Source organism: Topomyia yanbarensis, chromosome 3 (genome assembly GCF_030247195.1).
Source record: "Topomyia yanbarensis strain Yona2022 chromosome 3, ASM3024719v1, whole genome shotgun sequence".
NCBI classification, from domain to species: Eukaryota; Metazoa; Arthropoda; class Insecta; order Diptera; family Culicidae; genus Topomyia; species Topomyia yanbarensis.
The window spans coordinates 154,460,093-154,483,719 of NC_080672.1; the positions used below are offsets into that span (position 1 = coordinate 154,460,093).

Genomic DNA, 23,627 nt, shown 5'->3' on the forward strand with positions numbered 1-23,627 from the left:
GATGGAAATTCAATGTTCCCCGAGTCCAGAGCACTGGCCAACCAAAAAATACCAATAACTCCATTCCAGACACTTTTAAAAAACCTCAGGTCCACAGTCGACGAAAGGGATCGAACCATAAACGCTCTGGAGGAAGTTGCCATGCTTAAGGAGCTGGCTGAAAGCAGAACTAATTTCCCCAAAAAAGAGAACAAAGACCTAAGAAACGAACTAGCAGCGTTTAGAAAAACTGTTGAAGATTTAAAAAATCACTTATGGCCAAAATGCCCGGCGAAACGGCGAAAGAAGGTCCAGCCGAAACAGATACAAGCAAAAACACCGTTCGGATGACACAGACAAATCCCGCAGTTCACTCAACAAAGATCCCCAAAGCAAAGGAATCGGAAACGCGCAGGATGGAACCGCACCCAAAAAATCAAAACCCAACTAACCGTAAAATAAAAATCGTGAAATTCCTACCGATAGTAGCGAGCTCATCTCGGATTGAAAAATCAGAACATATCAATAGCAGCTAAACCTCAAACAAGCAAAACAAAATTATGAATAAAACCATGCATCAAACACAACAAATAGCAACAACGTCTAAACAAACACAAACAAACAAAAAAACTACAAGTGCACAAAACTCGAACAACCACCTCAACACCAACAAGCTTATCTCACACCGTAGCCCACTCTGGGAAATAGTCCCCTACATATCATCCGAAATAGCCAGCTGCTCGGTTAGGGAGAAAGCCCTTCCCCTGCACTGGCCTCGACCTAGGTAGTACCGACTCCAGTCGGTAAGTCGCAATACACTCCCTGCCATCAAGGAACTGTACGCCTCTGAATTTCTTCCAGACAACCCAGCACACCGCAGCTCCAGCCATTACACCGGACGAACATCGAAGGGAATCCGACATTTACTGACGAACACTAGCCCAAAGCAACCAGCGAATGATTATACTAAAAGCTCATCCCACCGGGAATCAAACTCCATTGCCGGATGCTCTTTGCATTCAATTAGGTTCCACACCTGGCAACCGACTGAGGTCGCTTCAGTCAACCTAACCCGCGTGGACCTCCCGAACCACTACCAACTCCCTAAGCCGCGAACCGGACTCTACCAGCTGGTATCCACCCGGAAGCCCCAGTGCACGACAGCCGGGACGCCAAGTTAACAGGGATCTACAACGCCAAACAGCACATCAGCACAAACCAGAAAAAACCGAATCCAAAGGACTCAACACAACGATCACCCAGTCCAATCGCTGGATGCTCCTGGCACCTGCTAACCTTCTTAATAAGGCGGACGACAAACGATACTCCAGTATTAGGTCACCGAGATATAACCAACGAATCACACCTTGTAACCGAGAATTTTAAGCGCAAGAGCGATAGGGAAAAAAGCCTTCTCCCTTGCACCGGCCCTGCTCGCTGATGTACCGGATCTCATCGACGAGCCTTCAGCGGCTACCGGTGCAGGGGGGCGGTTACCCCCCGGGTAAGTTCACCTATCCAATCCACACTCCGAGAACAGCTCAGCGCCATGTTTGCCCAGCTGCCGTCCTGGATACCACCTGTCCAGGAAGACGATACAACATCTCGCCTCCATCCCCCAAAACTGCCATGACGAAAACGCAACGAAAACAGTTCACCGGCCAAACCCACGGGGACACCTTGCCACATTCTCGTTGTCGCCGGAAGGGCAGTAAGTCTGTCAAACCGAACATCCAGCTGAAAGACAACAAACCCCCATATCCGGAACAGATTGCTGTCCGGCCAGAGAAAACGTCTCCTCCCCTGCACCGGCCTTGATCGTGGACATCCCGGTTCCAACCGAAGAGCCTCCGTCGGCTGCCGGTGCAGTGGGCCCGGCTTCCCCCGGGTAAGTTACCACATTCCAAAATCTCGCCAAGACCAGACCAGTGCCCCATCCATTTCAGACAGAACGCCCAACAATTTGTCCAACACCATCGATGGATATTAAGGTGGGACAAAAAATAGAATTCTGCTCCGAGTAACTTTTTGGGTACCATTTGGGTCCTTACATTGGTTTTTGTATGGGGAAATCGATTTTTTCAAAATAATTCATCCAAGAGACGCCCAGTGCTTCATACAAATAAATCGATGTGAAATTTTTATAGGAAATTTATCAAGGAAACAAAGTTCTGAAAACCGTACAACGATTTGACGATTGTGGAAAAAGTTATTAAGCAAAAATCGACTGATGCTCTGACGGTTGAACTGACTAAAACTCGAACTAAAAAAATTAACTTTTTATACTGACGAGGTAGAAAGTTGGTGTCTTCGACAAAGTTTTAGAAATACTCATAGTAAAGAATTTTGTTGAACAACTTGAGCTTGTAGGATTAAAGGCTATCGATTTATAAGGCGTTTTCTATTGCAACCCCCTTAAATCTAGTTTTTTAATATAACTTTTTTCATTGTGAATTTTCGTGCAAACTATGTTTAAGACAAATGTGTAGATATCAAAACTACACAATATTGTTGAAGACTTTATGTAAAAATACTCATTCGTTTCTAAGTTATTGAGGATTTTTACATTTTTTACACCAACTTCAACTATGTATAAGAAAGAAAGGTGCAAACCAAAATGCACGAACAGGCACTATTTTAACTGTCTAAACTATACACAATAAAGGTAAGAAGGTGGTGCGTGGCACTCTAGAACCCTATGAATAAGGTAAGCTTACTTTATCATGTTTTTTGACTTTTTCCATACAAAAATCAGCGCTGAGCACCTCACCATGTTCCAGTTATTGTCCGGAAAAAATTGATCCTTTGTTGGCATTTCTGTTTCAGATACCTAATGTGACATCCCCAGGTACCTTTGGAGTCGAACCAGACCCCGAGATAATTAAATGTGAAAACCTGATTAATCGTTACACCCATTAATAGAAGTTGGAGTTGCGCCGGCTCACGCTTCCTAGAATAGACAACCAAATCAGTTTTCTCCGCGGAGAACTCGATACCCAGCTGCAGAGCCCAAGCAGACAACTTTTCCAAAGTATCTTGCAATGGTCCTTGCAAATCGGCAGCTTTGGGACCTGTAATAGAGACCACACCGTCATCTGCAAGTTGCCTTAGCGTGCAGGAATTGACAAGACATTCGTCAATGTCATTCACGTAAAAATTGTAGAGAAGAGGGCTTAGACATGAGCCCGGGGAAGACCCGTAGCTAAATCGCGATGTTGTTAAATCGCCATGCGAAAAGTGCATGTGCTTTTCATACAACAGGTTTAGAAAAAAGCACTGGCTGGTCCAGGGGAGGCACGGAGGGGGCGCCCCCTATTCAACCAGAAAGATTTCCATCCTTAGTGGCTTCCTTAAAGAACATATTAAAGAAAATTCTGTGTTTGATTTGAGAAATTCTTCGCCACACTCCACATATGTCGAGAAATGCGTTTCCAAACTTCAAAATTTCATTTTCCAAATCGTGCATCAGATACATTTTTTTCAAGAAGGCGTGCCCCCCCCTTTACCATCCGGCTGGAGCCGCCTATGGCAAAAAGTTATTTAAAATAGGTGAAAGACCATGCTGGTGCAGCTTCTCTGGCAGAATGTTGATAGAAACTGAGTCAAAAGCCCCCTTAATATTCAAGAAGACTGATACCAGCTGCTCTTTGTTAGCATAGGTCATTTGGATTTCTGAAGAAAGCAACGCAAGGCAATCGTAAACCATTTGCTTCGATCCAATTGTCGAGGCGAAACAGGATCATTTTCTCGAACAACTTCCGAATACAGGACAGTATTGCAATCGGTCGATACAAGTTGTGGTCGGAGGCTGGTTTTCCTGGTTTTTGGATGGTGATGATCTTCACTTGCCTCCAGTCATGACCCATGACTCATGAGGGACAATGTTACCCTCAAGAAACTTGTTAACCCTCCGGCACTCGCGCGAATGGTTCCACGAATGAGCAGCTGCTGATGCTGGAAGAAGATTTCGCTAGAGTTTCTGAAGGTTTTGCACAAAATACAACGGCGCGAGTGCCGGAGGGTTAAATAAGATCAACAAGCGCTATTTTGCAGTGTCAGGCAGATTCTTCAGCAAGTTGAATTTGATTCTGTCTAACTCTGGGCGTTATTGTTGCAAGACAAGAGAGCAAGTGAGAATTCCACCATCGAAAACAGTGTTTCGTTCGCGGTATCGTGGGGAGACGCTGTGCGGTACGTTTTCTGTACCGGGACAGAGTCCGGACAGATCTTCTTGGCGAAAGCGAATATCCAGCGGTTTGAATATTCCACGTTCTCATTGGTACTGTTTCGGTTACGCGTACGTCGAGCTGTGCCCCAAAGAGTGCTCATCACTGTTTCTTTCGTTAACCCGTCGACAAACCGACGCCAATAACTGAGTTTTTTGGCTTTCATTAGACTATTCATTCGCCTTTCTAACGACGCGTAGTGTTGATAGCTAGCGGGTAACCAGTCTTCCCGGAAGGCCTTATATGCAGTGGACTTTTCCGCGTACAGCTCTGAGCACTCTTTGTCCCACCACAGTGTGGGAGACCGTCCTTGGGTATTCGCGCCGGGTACTGATTTAGTCTGAGCTTGATTCGCGCTGTCAAGCCAGCCAAAAACTTGTAGTCTTCCTCCGGAGGAAGTTTATGAGTGGATTCGATTTTAACGGATATCGCGGTCGCGCAACTCTACCAATCGATGTTCATTGTGAGGTCATACGAGACATTAATAGTTTCTGATGGTCTTGAACCGTTAGCAATTAAAATCACGAGAGGCAAATGACCGATACCGTAGGGATCAGAGAGCACCATCCACATGTAATCTAAATATAGCAATAGATCCAACGCGCTTGGGCGTGCTGGTGGTGTAGGAATCCGCGTCATTTCTTCCGTGTTTAACATGTTGAAATTGTCGCAAAGATCTTGGATTAATGTTGATCTATTATCATCATGAAGACAGTCCCATACCGTACAGTGCGAGTTAAAGTCTCCTAGAACTAGCCGCGGTGCCGGTAAGGATTCCGCAATATTACAAAGCGTTCGGTGCCCTACTGAGGCTCTAGGAGGAATGTAGATGAAAGTAATGCAAAGGTCTTTATCTTTGATTAGAACTTGACAAGCAACAATTTTAATGCTTGCTTTCGAAGGGAGGTTAATTCGGTTGAAAGAATAGCACTTTTTAATCCCCAAAAGTACTCCTCCGTAAGGGTTTTCTCGATCCAGACGAATTATATTAAAGTTGTGGAAGTTTATATTTATATCGGAAGTTAACCAAGATTCACATAATACGAAAACATCACATTTTAAACTGTTTAGTAAAAATTTGAAGGAATCGATTTTCGGGACGATACTTCTCTAATTCCACTGTAGGACAGTGATCGAATCAGTGACCGTTTGATCGTTTGATGACTTAGCCATCGAAGGATACGATCGCTGCAAGGTGGGGCCATTTAGCAGTCAACTGCTTCGAAAATGTTTGCACCACAGAGAGAAAATGTATCTGAATGATTTTGAGAGAATCAGTAAAAAAAAAGCTATGAAAATTAAGTCCACTATGTCAGAAAATTTCATTAGTCCGTTACTGGACTGAGTGTCTGTTTAAAAAAAGGTACACTTGGAATTTTTGGTGTCCCTGGAAGTGGTGGATACTCTTTGTTAGAATTAAAATTTCCAAGTCCTGGAGCAACTTACTTCGTCACCCAAAGCGAGCCTGATTGAGAGTAGGTAGTCTTACCTCCCTCGGTGTTTGCGGTATACAATTGTTTGTATTCCAAGATCTTAATCTGTTGAAGTGAGGGGTCTTTAAAGCAGCCAACCCCTTGATCAAACAGTTCTTCGCATTTCAGGTCCGGTTCGGACACAACCCCATCGATTTCTACGGCCATAGCAGGCACGTACGCCTTAAATTCCCGCATAAAGCGCTAACAGCAAGCAATCTCTTTCGCCTGGCCGAGATCATTCACTATAACACGTATCTTGTTTGCCCGAACACGTGTTATTTGAGTGTTTTAATATATTAACCGGTTTGTTGTTGCTGTTTATTTGTCAGCTTTAATCCTCAGGGTCATTCGCTCTAGTGTAAGTCAACTTTGTGTAAGTGTAATTACAATACTTTTTTTTATTCATTTCACATCTTCTGCATTCTTCTGGTATTTCCGGTGCCTGAGGTTCTGCGTTGTGTCGCGTTCCCGTTCTTCAGATGTCTTGTAGCATTTGTGAGTCTTTCAGGAATGCGATGATGGCCTCCTCATGCATTGGATCGTTACCTAGTGTCTCTCTAATACAGGAAGTAATTTTATGTTTGTTATGTTCAACGTTTTTCCTAACCGCGCGTGTTTCACAATGGGGTGGTTCGGTTCTGGAAACAGTATGTGCGTGGGTCACCCTCGTGTGACCGTCTCTGAGTCTGGATAATGCTCTTTGTTCGTATCTGTTTTGCCTGTCTATCCATGTTTCTGGAGAATCTTTGATTCGTTGAAGATGGCCGGTCAGGTCTCTCCAGTGTTGCGTGAAATTTTTAAACGTAATGTTGCTGAAATTTGCGTTTATATCACTACCACTTCCTTTGTTAGCATTTTTCTTGCTTTCCTGCCTTGCGCTGCTAGTTGTTCAGCGACTTCGTTACCCTGTATCCCACTGTGTCCTGGGACCCAACAGATTGTTGTCCACATGTCGCTATTTTCTTCGATTGATTGAAGGTAAGGGTGTTTTGTTTTACCGGCCTCCAGCGCTCGTAGAACTGACAGCGAGTCCGAAAAAATTACTGTTGCTGTATTTTCCCTTCGGTTGACTAAGGCTAGTGATAATGCTGCAGCTTCGGCTGAGAATATGGAACATATCCCGGGAAGTCGAAAGGCGACCCTGTTATCGACTCCATACATCCCAACACCAACTTCGCTTAGTGTCTTCGACCCGTCTGTATAAAATTTATCGTGTTTTACGTACTCGGTCCCTGTGTATTCGAGGTGTATTTCGTTGGAGATTTGTTCTATGACTTCACCGTTCCCAGCCGTTCTTTCTAGCCATCCTACAATTCGTTTGACCATTACTCTTGCAGACTCCCATTGAAAGGGGAGTAGTCCTGCTTTCACACAAGCCGCCTCGGCTGGAGTGCTGGGAAGTAAATTTGATGCCACTCTGATTGATCGGTGATATAGTGGGGCAAGGATCTTGACCAGACCATTTCGATTCAGGCAGGTTAGCTCAATACCGTAGTATAGTTTGCTAAAGATTAGTGCGCTGTTTATAGTTAAGGCTGTTCTCCGGTTCCACCTCGGATGCCTTGTGCTTATTGCTTTGATTAGTTTGATTGTGCTCTCGCAGTTTGTTTTGATTTGATGAAAGTGTTGAGCGAAGGAAAATTGACGATCTGATTTCGAGGATTTTTGGCTCTTTCCGAAAGGGAATCGTTGTTCGGAATAGTTTAACTGGTCTACCGGTGGTGACGGGTCTGGTTCTGCAGCAATGGGCTATGGTACACTTTGATGCGGCTATATTAAACCCGACGGATTCAACCCATCTCCCGACGGTACTGACCGCGGCTTGCAGCTTCAGTCTGATTCTTTTTTGTTGTTTTCCGGTTACGACTATTACGATATCATCAGCGTATACGAGAATATATACACCCTCTGGTAGCGTAGCGAATATTGAATTAATGCTGACGAGAAACAGGGTGGCGGCTAGGACGGATCCTTGGGGAACTCCGTTTTCCTCAGGAAAGCTTTCCGATAGTGTTCCTCCAACGCAGACTTTTTAATGTACGTTCCTTTAAGTATTCGCCAATGAAATTGCCCATGTTACCTACTACTCCCCACTCTCGAAGCTGTCGCAGCACTCCTTCTCTACACACAGTATTGTAGGCTTTCGCGATGTCAAGGATTGCCAAGTCGGTGTGCAAATTTTCTTCGTTGGCTTGTTTCAATATTTCTCCTAAGGTACCGAGATGTGTACCTGTGCCGCGACCTTGCCTGAAGGCAAATTGCTTGTTGTCAAGTACCTGTTTGCCCTCCATGTAGTCCGTCAGCCGCCTGTCCACCATAGATTTATTTTTTTATTAGATTACAGTAGATAGGAGGAAGGGAAAGAAAAAAAAGCACACGAAGGGAATGAAAAAGCTAACAAAACTTATCTGTGGTAACATCGATTGTTCTGCTCCAGCGAGAACAATGTACCGTAAACCGGGGTGAAATTGATCACTTTTTGAAGTAATCATTACATATTTTTAAATGCAACACATTTTTTTCAAGCAATATTTTTAAACCATGTACTGATGTATGGAAAACAAGATTGGATGGTTTTACCTAAAATTGTCCGCTTACAGCTATTTTTTCAAAAATGATTTCAAGTTGAAGTCCGTTTTCGTTCGGGGTGACTTTGATAACCTGCATGTTCATCCACATTAAGTTATTGATGTCAATGTTGTTCATTCCAATGTTTGTTTAAGCTAATTCTGGAAAGATACTCATTGTCAAATAGATGTTAATTGGTATTATACAAAGTATTTCAATGTACTGTAAAATTTGAGTAACCAAAATTTGTATAATTTGTGTCCAACTAGAATAAATGATTCTGAAAACCTTTAAAACTGCTAAAATTCTATTATTTCAGTGCTTTATCAATGTACAAAAAGTTTCAATCATTTTAACACGTTAGAATATTGAACAATAAAAAAAATGTTGCAAATCTTATTTTAAAATAATTTGAAATAATTGCCAACTAGTTTCACAAAAAATGCATTTAAAATAAAAAAAAACTCTTAAAATTAAATTTAGTACATCCCAATCTAAAGTAAAATAAAAACTAGCTTTTAATTTATTGCTCTTGCTCAAATCTGAGATTTATTTGTTTTATAAAAAATAGACACTTTATGAAGCTTCGTAAAAATAAGGTAAAGTCAAATTTTGGTTTTTTTTGTAGATTTTGTACCCAAAAACCAAACCGAACCCCACTGTGAAGTACATCGGTCTGCTCCGGCTCGGAAACAACTGAAAGCAAGAATTGTTGAACTTATTGAGATGCACTTTTTAAGAAGATTAACGAAAATGCTAACAATAACACTAACTTTAAATTTATTTACTTCTGAAAGAATACTAAATCCACTTAACTGAATGGTATTAATACATTTTTCTCTGTGAAATTTTTTGCGCCTTCCAATGAAAACCAAAAAAATAATGAAATGAATACTTTTTCAATCGGAGCTAGTATCAGAGAAAATAAGATAAAAGTATTCAAGTTCAATAGCCCAACATATGGAAACAAGAAAAGGTAAGTGTATCATGTCAAAGAACAAATTATGCGGTTCATTCAGGCGAACAATCTGAATCATTAAAATGGTGAGGGTAACTATGGAAGTTTTCGAGAAATGGATGAAAAGTTGATAAAATGGATCGTAGTAAGCTGCGGTAGAAAACGGACAAAAAAATATCGGATGTCAATTTTCATCTTGTTTTTTCTCTGTTGTTTTCAAAAACGTGTTCCAAATTTTGTCAATTCGGTAATTTAAGCGTCCTGATTTGAAAGTCCCAAGAAAAACGTTTTGAATTCGTCAACCTTTTGCGTGGAATTAAAAAAATTGTGATTTCGAAGTGCTGATTCAAACTATGACTACGAAGTGCTGATGGCGTTTTGTCGACGGAGCAGACACACCTATGATATAAAAGCAGTACTCTAACCAGTTCGAAGTATTCGATCCAAACATAAAATGCACCCGCTGCACTCGCACTGGCGAATACTTCATCAGATTTCGTGATGAATGACAGTCGATTAAACTGCGAGCGAAGTTTTAAAACGATCTGCGTGTTACAATACAAACTTATTAATGCTTCGCAGAAAATTCTTTCGAACAACAAATTCTGTATGGACTGAAGCGAGATAACGAAGATTATATCACTGGCAAGAATAAAATTGAGGAAAATTAAGACGTAATAAAGCCCATCAATTTTTGTTCACGGTAACCCAACGGATTTACGCAATTGTGCAGTTTGTTTTTGGCGCATGATATTCGGAGCGGGTACGGTATTGCTTGAAACACATGCAGTTCAGCTGAGCAAATTTGGTGAGATCAATCCAATTCATACTTGGTTTTTATTATTTGCATATTTTATTGAATATCATTTGAATTACTCCAAATCCCCAACCCATTTTCCTTTTCTACTTACAAAATCTAACATCCGTTATACCTATGGAGATTGCGTGGGTTCCCCGTATCTTCTTAAGTAGGTATTCAAGTAACATTCCCTTCCCTTTGGCGATCGTAAGGACATGGCCAGGTATACAGTGCATTATACTATTGTATAAAAATATTTCACTGTATCAGCCATCCATGATGAGTGCGGTCGTATTTGCTATGCTATGATATGCTTGCTATGCTAAATGGATGAAAAGTCGATAAAAAATGTTAACTTTAAAATAAATTTGTCCTAAAAGATTACTTAATCTCATTAACTGAAACAAGTGAGGACACCATTCAATAAGAAATTTTCTGACCTTTCTAATGGATTTAAAATATGAAGTACATTTTTAAAATATGAAACACATTTTTTGAATTAGCGGTATTTAAAGGCGAATTAGTTATTTACACAAAAAGTTTAATAACTCTGTAATGGTTGAGATTTGATGGTACGGGTAGAACGATTTTTCCCCCAAATACGATCCTTTATCACCGATCGAAAGATTTTTTTATCATGAACGAAGCACCCTGTATAATCTCTTTAGGAAAATTTCCCTACACAATGCATTGATTGAAGAATTTAGATATGTTATTAACAGAGCATTAGCAATAATTCATTTGTATGTCTATTTTATTGGCCTTTTTCGCTTGTCTATTGATTTGGTTTCCCTTTGAGATTTCCAGCACTGATGAGTCCTGCCACTATCCCATGTAGTATGTGTTATCAAAAACATCGCGAAGCATCAAGTTCTAAATGTTCTCAATCGATATAATATCCGAAGAAATGATATAAGAGTTATAAGAAATGTCTCATCACACTGTTAGGTGGATTAAAAGTGTTTTGCATAATAAAAAAACTTGAAATTTTTACATCGATTAAATATATTGTACTGAGGTCAAAAGATCATGCGTTTTCGCAGAACAACACACGAAAACATAAATGACGCCGTAACTAAAGCAGCTGATCCACAGTAACAGCCGAAATGACAGTCGTCCACGATGTTCTCTACCGTGGATCTAATTCTCGCAACATGAGCGATCTCTGCAATAACATAGCAAAAATGATGTCCTATATCTATTGTACCTCAATGCCTATTTGACCCCATTCTACTCTACATTTTATAATTTGTTCAGTTCATACATTATACTCTATTTCTCCATTTTAATAGGTTTACTAATGTTTTTCAGTCACTCGTTTTATTCATTTCGTCCAATTTGTTACTTCTGCTAAACTTTATTTACACTTGTAATATGATTTATACTTTTTTCAATATTGTATAAATATTTATTTAATGAGCTGAACTACTTTGGTTTGTTTATTTTATTAATTTGATTTATATAAAGAATGATTTATTTATTGTTTCATTTCATGATTTCGATAATTGGTTTTTGCTTTAAGAAGTTTTAAATTTCATTTGTGTTATTGTTTTATACAATTCTGTTTATTCGAGGTTTTTTTCTGGCAGAACTCGAAACTGTGTTCATCACACCTTTATTTGGGTCCCTTCTTCTGCAAACTGATGAATAATCTAACAGTGATACATGGAAGAAATATTTCATCTCACTGATAGGTGATTTAAGTCGATTTTCCCATTTGACGTTGCATGCCCAGAACGAAAATGTATAGTTAGTTCGAAGAAGGAAAATTTATTTTCTTGATTTTACAGGTTAAGTTATGATAATTAAGTCTTTCCTCCTATTTACTGTTGCATCCCCAGGAGGACTTTGCCGCATGTCGACAAAATAGCATATTATCAGTGCTGTGGTATCTTAATTATTTGTGCAATAGTGAAAATCATATATTATTACAGCAGTATTAAGATTTTATCGCGTTTAATGCTATATATTATCTGCTTAATTAATCTCTGCAAGAAACGATCTTGTCTTTGGTCTCGTTTTGCCGAAGGGATTTAAATGTTTTAATATTGTATTAAATGTAGGAAAATGGACTTGAGCGTGCGTGTCCAATCGGGTAAGCCGCGCCCACTAATGTTTTTTAAAATATTCACCACTGCAAACCGTACTTGGCGTAGGTATAGAAGCTTTCTACTTCATATGAGCTACACCACAACGTCTGGGCTAGAAGACAACGCGATCGAGTTGATTGTTTGTGCGCCTCTGTAAAGAGTAATTGATATTATCGACATGGGTTGCTTTAAGCCAAAGTTGGTTGGCAGCAATCAATAAGTTGTTTATCTAATCTGATGGCTCGTTTTCTTGTAGGTGAATCATGTGAATGGCTGCTGCGTTGATCTTATCGTGTGATCTGGGATGTTATTCCCGGTTGAAGGGAAGGTCACAATTGTATGTTGTGTAAGTTGGTGACGAACATAGTGATCTTCTAATCTAAATTTGTAGTTAAACATGTTTTGCAAAATATACACTTTTAAAAATGCACTTGCTCGAAGGTGTTGAGTATAATTAGTAAGCTCGAATCGCGATCTAATAAAAAATCACAGATGTACATAGTTCTGTATGGAATGGTTATTCAGTGGGATGATAATAATCGAATAAATAGCAGGAACTTCCGGAAATTTATCCATATACAGTGTGTCCCACATAATACTTTCACCATAATTGTTCAAGCTTGCTTTTTTTCTATTCAAACAAACTGCACTAAATTTTCAGGGTTCGATTTAGAGCTTAATCAACGATGTTCCTCGAAATTTAGTAAACCTGGTGTGTTTGTTCGTTTGTTATGGCAGTATATTTATACGTTCATTACTTTTTTTGGTAACTTTTTTTGCACTCAAACAAACCTGCACCAGATTTTCGGCATTTGTTTCAAAGCTTATTCAACGATGTTTCTAGATGTTTGAAACTCTGGTACGTTTTGTGGTTGGCGCCCTCTGCGCGGTAAAATGAGGAACTAAAATTTTCTAACCAAAACATGACTCGTATTACTTACTACAATTCTTCTGAACATACTATTGACCTAAACCTAACGATTATTTCACAAAAATGTTTAGTTCGTGTGAATCGAGTACTGATACACAACCATGCACTGTTAGGCCCCATGCAAAACTGACTCAGACATCACTTCGTTAAAAGTTTAATAACTTCTATTAACAAAGCCGGATTTATTAGCAGTCTTCGACAAAGTTGTAGGCAATTAAATTATATTTCTTATTTTCACTTACAGTGATCATACGATGCATACAGTGCCACCTAGCGGCGAAAATGCGAGTTAGTGGGTTTTCTCCATGTAAATCGTCGAAAAATCCCTTACAAACTTGAGGCACGTTGGTCCGGTAGCTAGACCTGAATTCGGGGAATAAATTGATCACCTTAAATAAACGAAATTGTTTAAAATTAAGAAAAATTACTTGGTGTGCTCAAAAACACAATAACGCCCACGACTTCTACAAAACATTATTCTCTGCAACAAAAATATCTTGGGTAATAGGTTTCACAAAAATTGAAGTAAACAATGAGAAGCAGTACTGTACACGCAGCGAAATTTCACATGGTTAAATTAATAAGATTCATTTTTGATTTCAATCGTTGGCTTTGAGGCAGACATCAACATGCCCTCTCCATAGCTTCTACCCACTGCCAAAGTCTGGCGACGACTGAGTTAGGTAAGGGGGCATACAGTAATAATAATTATCTCAAGCCTTGAGCAAAGTCCACTGCACCTAAAAGTAGATAACGAGAGGGATTTGGCCCGATCGATGAGACGGAGAGGTGACGATCTGCTTATAGGAGACATTGGGGGTCGATGGGTCAATTGGGAGGAATTGGAGGCTGCGGCGGTGATCAGGATACTGTTGGGAATATGCGATGACATCATCATAGTTCCTTGTTGGTGGAGTGGTTAACGCACCCAACTAGAGACTGGGAGATCGCAGGTTCAATTCCTGCTTGAGGACATATTTTTTCTCAGAGTTTCCAATAAAAAAATGAATTTTCACCGTTTCTTCATTCTCACCGGTTATTCTTTCTCTGTCTGTTTTCCAGTGGATACCTTCATAAAAATCCTTGAAAAAGGAAAAAAAAGACTCACGTTAAAACAATGAATGTATACATTTTTAGACTTTAGCCGAATTGATAAAAAAGAGTTTAACCCTTTTCAAAAGACAGTCTAGATCATTTTTGGAAAAACAAAGTATGCAAAGTTGCTTTTTGTGACAAAATTCTCATGTACAGAAAGTTTCATTAAAATCTAAGAGGATGCTGCTAACATTTGTTCGAGTTGGCGCGAAATTCGTGAATTGTGGAGATGTCTATTACATTCTTATTATACTTAGCAGGTATCCCATGACTACCACGAAAGTCGACGCAAACACACTGTAAACAAAAAAGTACAATATTTTATTAGCTTAATCAGCATAAGTTCGATGTGATAATATTTTGGAATGCTGGGGGAATGGGCTTAGAAGGGGTATGTGGAGGATATGTCTGAAATCCTTCATCTTATTTCGGTATACGGGGTGGATAAAGGAAATGCGGGTGTGATCCAAGGGAAGGGGGGGAGGTTATGAAGGGTAGAGGTGAAAGCGTAAGGGGGTGTGGGGGGGGGGGGGTGGGGTGTCGACACAATACTCAATTGCATATTTTGCCTTCCATTTGAGACTTGGTTTGAGAAAATCGGGTCAGTCATCACCGAAGAATCGATGTGACTTTAATTGTGGAATATGCCCGGAAGTGGACAATATATTTAAAGGCTGTTAGAATGGCAATGAATGATCTAGACCTGCGAATCGCAGTAATTTGGTTACTATTTCAATGGTTTCAGCTTCTGAAGTATTACGATTGTAACGGTTTATATGGGAAATTCCAGTGTAACCTAACTAACAAACCTGTAACTCCGGAACAAAGAGTCAGAACCGAATGAAATTCATCATCAGTTAATGGGATTACAGTATCTTTCATTTGAAATCAAGTATGTAAAAATCAGTCAAGAATTCGTTGGGGAATAGGTGTGATATTAGTTTAGGAACTCGGCGAGTTCCTTGGGGGCCTCAAGAACCGTCATAGGGGCCAATGTGGTAAATGCTGCTTTTATTGGCCATTAGTGATCTAGACCCGTAAATTAAAGTAATGCTGCAGCCATTTTAATATGTTTTACATCATTTGGACACTATGGTGGTACCAGTTTATATGGGAATTTGCTATGTGACCGCACTCTTCCACCCGTAACTCCGGAAGTCGGATGAACTAAAAAAGCGATGTCTGAGGAACACGATGGCATTAGAAGTTTCAAAATTATAATATATGTATTGAGAGAAAAATTAACTTTTAATATTTGGCTAGACACCTCGAACATTTTTTTCGAAAACCATCTTGCGGTTTGATTCTTGCGTAAATAGAACATGAGATATGATCAAAAGAAAATCAAGGCTCCCACGGTCCGAAGGGTGATTCAATTGACACAAAAATATGTCAATTGACACAAAAAGATTTCTCCAAATTTGGTTCAAATTCATGAAGGTCGATTACACGTGCCTTGATCACTTCGCGTGGAATGACCCTCATATAAAAAAAATTGCCCCGAGCAACTTTTTGGGTCCCAGAATATCTGTGCAAATTCTAAGCTCGATTGGTGAAACTATATTTTTGCGCCCACTGTTATAAAGTAGGGATTTTGTATGGGGAAATCGACTTTTACAAAATAATTCATGCAATAGTCGCCCAGTGCCTCCTTAAAATAAATCTATGTGGAATTTTTATAGGAAATTTATCGAGGAAACAAAGTCTCGAAGATCCCAAAACAATTTGACCATTGTGGAATAAGTTATTAAGCAAAAATCGACTGATGGATGCTTTGAAGATTGATTAGAATTTCAATTTTCTTAGCACTACTGCTGCTAACGGTCGAATTCTATACAGAATTTTTAAGTTTCTCTAATTGTATCCAAAAGAAGCCTCAATTTATCCCTCGAGACTCTTGGGACGTGACCAAAAAGTTCAGATCATTCATTTAGAAATGGTCCTTCAAGCCACTCTATTCAAATCTTTCATGTTTATATGTGTGATCAGTTGACCTAATTATATACTAAACCCATACAGAGTTCCCAGGTTCTAGCGCTTGTATGCGTCAAAAAGTCCAATGCGCACTTTTACCCCACCTTATTCTAATATTCGTAAGATTCCCCACTAATTATTTGGTAATATTTTTTTATATAATAATATACTTTAGGATTTTTAGCATAGATATTATTGGAGCAAATAATTATTAACTAACCGGAACATTTTATATCCATATTAAATCTTGGAATAACTAGAGTAGGGACGTTTCGATATTAAAATACATCGATACTTAGAATCGATACTGGTATCGCATTCAAGTACTAATACTTTCGATATAATCGTAGTCGTAGTATCGATACTTGAAAGTATCGCCATTCGATTCCGCACTTTTACCACAGACTAACAGACATAACACTATGAGGGAATTCCCACAAAAACATCGATCCGGCAATTTTCCCAGAACACTAGCTCCACTTATTTGCCAAATACTCATTTGCTGATGGGTTACCCCTCAGGTTTGGGAACAATTTTTCACTAGTGGTCTATCCCCCATCTGCTTGTTCATAGGTCAGTGGCGCCATAATTTCAAATGTGGGCACAGTCCCAACTACAAATATATTTAAAATGACCGTTAAAGCGGACGAAGCATTGTTTTCGAGTGTTATGTCTGTTAGTCTGTGCTTTTACAGTAGCTTTTCCTGAATTAGGTAATCTACAAACCGTTGTTTGGCAATTCAGTAGTGGGTTTTGTCAGTTAACGTTTTGCTCTGCTCCTGCGAACAGAAAAACCCGTTCGACAAATATATTTTATTGATCTGATTAGTTTGATGTTGGATCCAGTCGACGATTATGTCGGACGTCGAATGTCAGAAAAGATAAACAATAAATAATTTGGCTGATCAGAAAGTCTCATGGACTGTCAAATAATGGGCAATGTTCGGAATCGATTTTTTCATCAAATGCGATTGGTGCTCCAATTATTGTAGCAACTCAAATGTAACAATGGTTTAGCCTGAATAGGTAATCACATTTCACTCGGAAATAATTCCAAGCTCGTTCATAATTCCGAATCGAATACTTCCAACTACTGGTTCTTTCGATTCTTTTCGATATCGTGAAGATTGTATCGATATCAGTAAAGTATCGTGATTGAAGTATCGATACCAAAAAATCGAGCATCGGAAACAGAAGTATCGATTCCGTACTAGTATCGAAAATATCGCAACGTCCCTATAGAGGACTCAATTTTATTGGGGGAGGCGTTTACTATGAGTAGTAGCACTGTTGGGTATTTATAATAGAGTTTTTAACAACTAAATCTAGAAAAGACTGGGGAACATAGGCTTTGGGAAAATATTCTGAAGGGGGAGAAGGTGCATTCCTACATATGGGTATCAGATATAGTGAAGAGAGGGTGGACAAAGATGATAGAGGGAGAAAAATATTATCTTCAGTTTCCGGCATTGAGAGATCAACGGCATATAACAAAATCGAAAGGTCTTCATCAGGATGCATCGAGTATTGGGACATCGGGTAGTCTTCCTCAAGCCGGCAGGGGTTTTTCCAAACGATTTCGTAGTATAGCTCAGATGCGGATCGGCAATACAGCGCGGCGCGTGTGATGTTTGTGCTGTAGGTTCCGTGTTGGTAGACTCAGTCGATATATATGTTTCATATCACCAGTCGCATCAAATCATCGTTGGTGTACGGTGCAGGCGAAAGAGGGCACTTCTAAGAATGATAAGAAAAAATAAGTTAACCGTGATATGCTAGTCATAAACCGAATTAGGTAGCTATCAACATAGGCGATTTTATAGTTCAGATGCGAGCGTCATAAATAGACAATCTGAAGGACATGAGTTCGGTTCTTAATTCTTTAATATTTGAATTATTTTTTGCTGTCTGTGAAGCGGGAACGTTATTATGTAGAATTGTTAGTTTCAAATAAAGTAATAAGTAATTACCGTTATTTCTGACGTGTTATTTTATTTTAGCAAAGTTATGTTCTAACGTTATATTCACGATGCTACTCCAATCTTAATCCCTGGATGATACGTTCAAAAGTTTTGGTTAAAATCAAATAGTGCTTCATTGCCGGAGACACTCTTGCTGGTGTATAGTGACAGATATTGGCCGGCATATTAACCTACCTTCAGTTTACGGTGCACTCCATGGCAGTTCTAGTTCCAGCTTCACAGGGATGTGGTGAACAATAGTTGAGCTTCAAAATAACGGGAATCTTTCCCGCTTCAGTCTCGTTACAATTTTAATTTGCTCAACGCATATTATTGTACACAAAAAAATACATAAAAATAATTCTGTTACAATTCGATCCCAAGTCCTTTAGATCACATGTTTCGGATGATACCATCTGGACTATCTTTCCACTTTACACCAACGGTATAACTGGTGATCACATTCACAACAAATACGTCAAGGTTCACTTGATTGAAGGTTCAGCTTGCCGGGTAGCCAGAGCTAGCACTATTTTCATAATTTTCAGAGCAACGAAAGTTTAATTTTGCAATAACTCATGAACCAGTTGTCATAGCTATGAACTGTCTTTAGAAGAAGTTGGTCTACTTGACTGAATCTATAGAATGTACCATACAATATATTTTTCAGCGGCACCAGGTGGCATATTTATGAATTTAATGAAAATGTTTTATTTTCTCATAATAAACTCCACACAAACTTGCAATGATTTGTGCTAAAACATGCTCCAACAGATTTGATTCAGATTTAGCGTAGGAGCTCGTTTAAGAACTACGAATTTTTCTAACTTGGTTCTGCGGTATTAAATTTTTTTCATACATCCTCGTGCCGCCCTAATATATATATATATATATATATATATATATATATATATATATATATATATATATATATATATATATATATATATATATATATATATATATATATATATATATATATATATATATATATATATATATATATATATATATATATATATATATATATATATATATATATATATATATATATATATATATATATATATATATATATATATTAGGGTGGCACAAATTTTAGAATTCAATAGAACCGATCTAAAACTACTCGCTATACGACCTCATTCAACCTTGCAAAATGTTGATTTGATAGGTTGCACTATATTTTAGCACAAATGGTTTAAAGTTTGCATGTGATTTAACATGGATAAACGATTCACATTATTTAATGTTTCGTAGACACGTGCCTATGTATTCTAAAAATATATGCTATGCTGATTTCGGTAGATACGGGTACCGTGTACAACTTCCCCGAAGAGTGTAACAGGCTGCGACTTCTGGTTCAAAAGCTATTCTTTATACAATGCTTAAGTGTCTACATCGTTGGTGAAAATTTAATTTATCTGGATACTCTGACTGATACTTCAATCAAGTTAACCGTGATATGCCAGTCATAAACCGAATTAGGCAGCTATCAACATAGGCGGTTTTATAGTTCAGATGCGAGCGTCATAAATAGACAATATGAAGGACATGAGTTCGATTCTGAATTGTTAATTTTTTTTTGAGCCTGTAGAGCGGGAGCGTTATTATGTAGAATTGTTAATTTCCAATAAAGAAATTAAGGGAGATCAAAACCGTTATTTCTGACGGGTGGCACGAGGATGTATTTCAGCAAATTTATGTTCTAACGTTATATCCACGATGCTATTCCAATCTTAATCCCTGGATGATTCGTCCAAAAGTTTTGGTTAAAATCAGATCGTGCTTCATGGCTGGAGACGCTCTTGCTAGCGTATAGTGACAGATATTGCCCGACTTACTCAATTAACCTACCTTAAGTTTGCGGGGCACTCTATAGCAGTTCCAGTTCCAGCTTCATAGGGATATGGTGAACATCACTTGAGCTAAAAATAACGGGAGTCTTGCCTGCTTCAGTCGCGTTTCAATTTTAATTTGCTCAACGTATATTATTGTACACAAAAAAATCATGAAAATAATTCTGTTACGGTAGATACGGGTACCGTGTACAACTTCCCCGAAGAGTGTAACAGGCTGCGACTTCTGGTTCAAAAGCTATTCTTTATACAATGCTTAAGTGTCTACATCGTTGGTGAAAATTTAATTTATCTGGATACTCTGACTGATACTTCAATCAAGTTAACCGTGATATGCCAGTCATAAACCGAATTAGGCAGCTATCAACATAGGCGGTTTTATAGTTCAGATGCGAGCGTCATAAATAGACAATATGAAGGACATGAGTTCGATTCTGAATTGTTAATTTTTTTTTGAGCCTGTAGAGCGGGAGCGTTATTATGTAGAATTGTTAATTTCCAATAAAGAAATTAAGGGAGATCAAAACCGTTATTTCTGACGGGTGGCACGAGGATGTATTTCAGCAAATTTATGTTCTAACGTTATATCCACGATGCTACTCCAATCTTAATCCCTGGATGATTCGTCCAAAAGTTTTGGTTAAAATCAGATCGTGCTTCATGGCTGGAGACGCTCTTGCTAGCGTATAGTGACAGATATTGCCCGACTTACTCAATTAACCTACCTTAAGTTTGCGGGGCACTCTATAGCAGTTCCAGTTCCAGCTTCATAGGGATATGGTGAACATCACTTGAGCTAAAAATAACGGGAGTCTTGCCTGCTTCAGTCGCGTTTCATTTTTAATTTGCTCAACGTATATTATTGTACACAAAAAAATCATGAAAATAATTCTGTTACAATTCGATACCAAGTACTTTAGATCACATGTTTCGGACGATACCATCTGGACTATATTTCCACTTAACATCAACGGTATAACTGGTGACCACAACAAATACGTCAAGGTTCACTTGATTGAAGGATCAGCTCGCCGGGTAGCAAGAGACAGCACTATTTTCATAACTTTCAGGGCAACGAAAGTTTAATTTTGCAATAACTTGTGAACCAGTTGTTATAGCTATAAACTGTCTTTAGAAGAAGTTGTTCTACTTGACTGAATCTATAGAATGTAGCATAAAATATATTTTTCAGAGGCACCACGCGGCATATTTATGAATTTAATGAAAATGTATTATGTTCTCATAGTAAACTCCATGCAAACTTAGAATCATTTGTGCTAAAACATGATCCAACAGATTTGATTCAAATTTATCGTAGGAGTTCGTTGAAGAGTTACGAATTTTTCTAACTTGGTTCTGTGGTATTCAATTTTTTTTCATACATCCTCGTGCCACCCTAATATATATATATATATATATATATATATATATATATATATATATATATATATATATATATATATATATATATATATATATATATATATATATATATATATATATATATATATATATATATATATATATATATATATATATATATATATATATATATATATATATATATATATATATATATATATATATATATATATATATATATATATATATATATAGAATAGTCATGTAAGAATCGCTTTGGGACACCATCGTGACTCTACCTTGTCAGTAATAATTCATTACTTCTTTCACACGCTTCTGAAAGAAACGTTGAGCCACTGCGGTGCACTAACTGTGACGAGGTGGGCGCGTACAAGTCGAGCGGACTAGAAATGTCTATAAGCGGCGATGGTGAACTGACATGTGGATGGTTCAGACACGAGTGTTGCCTTTCTTTGGTTAATGACAATGTTCAATCGGCGTCTGGTCTCTTGTCGTTGTTTAGAAGGGAAACCAACGATTTTATCGGAAGGTAATCAAATTTATGTGCGCTTAACAGTTTAGATTGATCTTTCGTGATGTTCCGAGCAAGTAATTGATCGGTTTCGTATGAGGATCAATTGATATTTTTTAGTTAACACATTGAATTGTATTTAATATAACTGTCAGTGCAATTGGTCGGTGTTAAGTCAGACCGAACTAAGTGACATTGTATTGATTTCGAGAAAAACGAGTTCGTTTGGATCACACCTTCTTTTGCGTTAGAATTCGAAATTAATTTTTGCCTTAATTTTTGCTTATTGTAACATATTTCAAATTTGGCAAAAGCCGAATGTAGCTGAAGAAATTCTTTATCCAGTGCCTTAAATATCTCATTTTTTAAGAATTTTCGACTTAGTCCGATCTGACTTAACACCGACCAATTGTAAATAATTTACTGAATTTCAGGCTAAATTTGAAGTGATTGTGACTTTATCAACTACAAATTACAAATCGCAGAAGTTAAAACAGTTTGTATATCTATATATGCTTTAATATCACGTTGCGTGTACAATACATTGTCTTAGAAATCGTTTATGGGCGACACACATAATAACATATTATTATAGGTAAAATAAATACACAATTAGTATAATTATGTGATTAAACCCAACTGTGAGAGTAGGGCATGTCGTGAATTCGTTACTGCAAGCTTTTCCGCTTTAGGCTGCAGTAGTTAATTGCGAAACCGGCTGCAGTTGACCAGTATTTCCGACGATGATGTAAGAGAATTCTCAGAAGGTTTATTTAAGATTCCAGCCAGTGTTTTGTCCAGTGCGTTCACATTTTTCATTACCACTATATAATAAATAAATATAATAACTTATTTCACCGAAGACTGGCTGCATTAGCCACTACTAATGAATTACTGTGTTTAGTGACTACGTGGTTAGCGTTAGCTTTTTTTCTCGGCCGTGGTTCTACTGTGCGTGCGGCATACTGATGACAATCCCGCCAATTTATTTTAATAGTGAGGGCATGAACGGATAGCTACTTCTACGTGAGTCAACTAGGTACCATTCGCTTCCGTTGTAGTGGGAGCTGTGTTCCCTTACTAATAACATTCAGTCAGATCGATACTCGTCATAGCAGGGTTGTTTTGTGCGATACAGTTTAATGATACCTATTAACACGATTAGAGCTATGAGTGTTATCAGAGAAATTATCACCGTTGTCCAAAGTGTGAGAACAGATGTTGGCACACCACTAGGGTATCGACCAACAGTTGCGTTAGCCGGTAACAGGATTCGAAACGAAATTGTAGCAATTTCCGACGGTAGCTCATGTTCAACTGGTTCTGTTGTGAAGTTTTCGGTAGTTTCACGTTTTGATCTGACTGTGGCGCAGCTCTCCTAGAATTTTTTGGAAGGATTTCAAATTAGTTAGTTTCCAGCACGCGTGATAATGTTTCGTTTGCGATGTATTGTTTCCACATTGCGCAACACTCTACTTAATAAAATACTCAATAATGCAAATTTGATGAACTTAACAACTGAAAGCCGATTGGGACCCCAATCGGCTTTCAGTTGTTCTCAAAAAGTGAAATAATGATAGGATTGGCTTAAGAATTCCATCAACTACATTTCACTTTAGCCAGATTTGGAAAATAATGTAATAAGCAAAAATTACGGCATAAAACAAACTCTTTTCGAGGCATAAAACAAACCCATTTCGAGTTACAATGCAGAGAATGCAGCTATTCAAATTTTAAACTCGGTTTTCTCGAAATAATAAAATGCCAATCCGGTCTGACTGAACACCGACCAATCGAAGGTATGCATGCAATATGAAA

General features: G+C 38.4%; 1 protein-coding gene across 5 annotated transcripts in view; it reads right to left on the reverse strand.

Annotated features, from left to right (window-relative positions):
- LOC131689931 (uncharacterized) overlaps window positions 1–23,627 on the reverse strand; it is a 103,332-nt gene that overhangs the window by 2,095 nt on the left and 77,610 nt on the right. For 2 of the 5 annotated variants that reach the window (XM_058975321.1, XM_058975320.1), the window contains one exon: window positions 22,340–23,187. The exons of 1 other annotated variant lie outside the window; for it this stretch is intronic. In XM_058975321.1, the coding sequence (XP_058831304.1) occupies window positions 22,900–23,187 (288 nt within the window). In that variant the 3' untranslated portion in view covers window positions 22,340–22,899. Of the gene's footprint in view, window positions 1–22,339; window positions 23,188–23,627 lie in introns of those variants that run through there. 2 more of the 5 variants (XM_058975323.1, XR_009305494.1) reach the window with 2 other exon arrangements.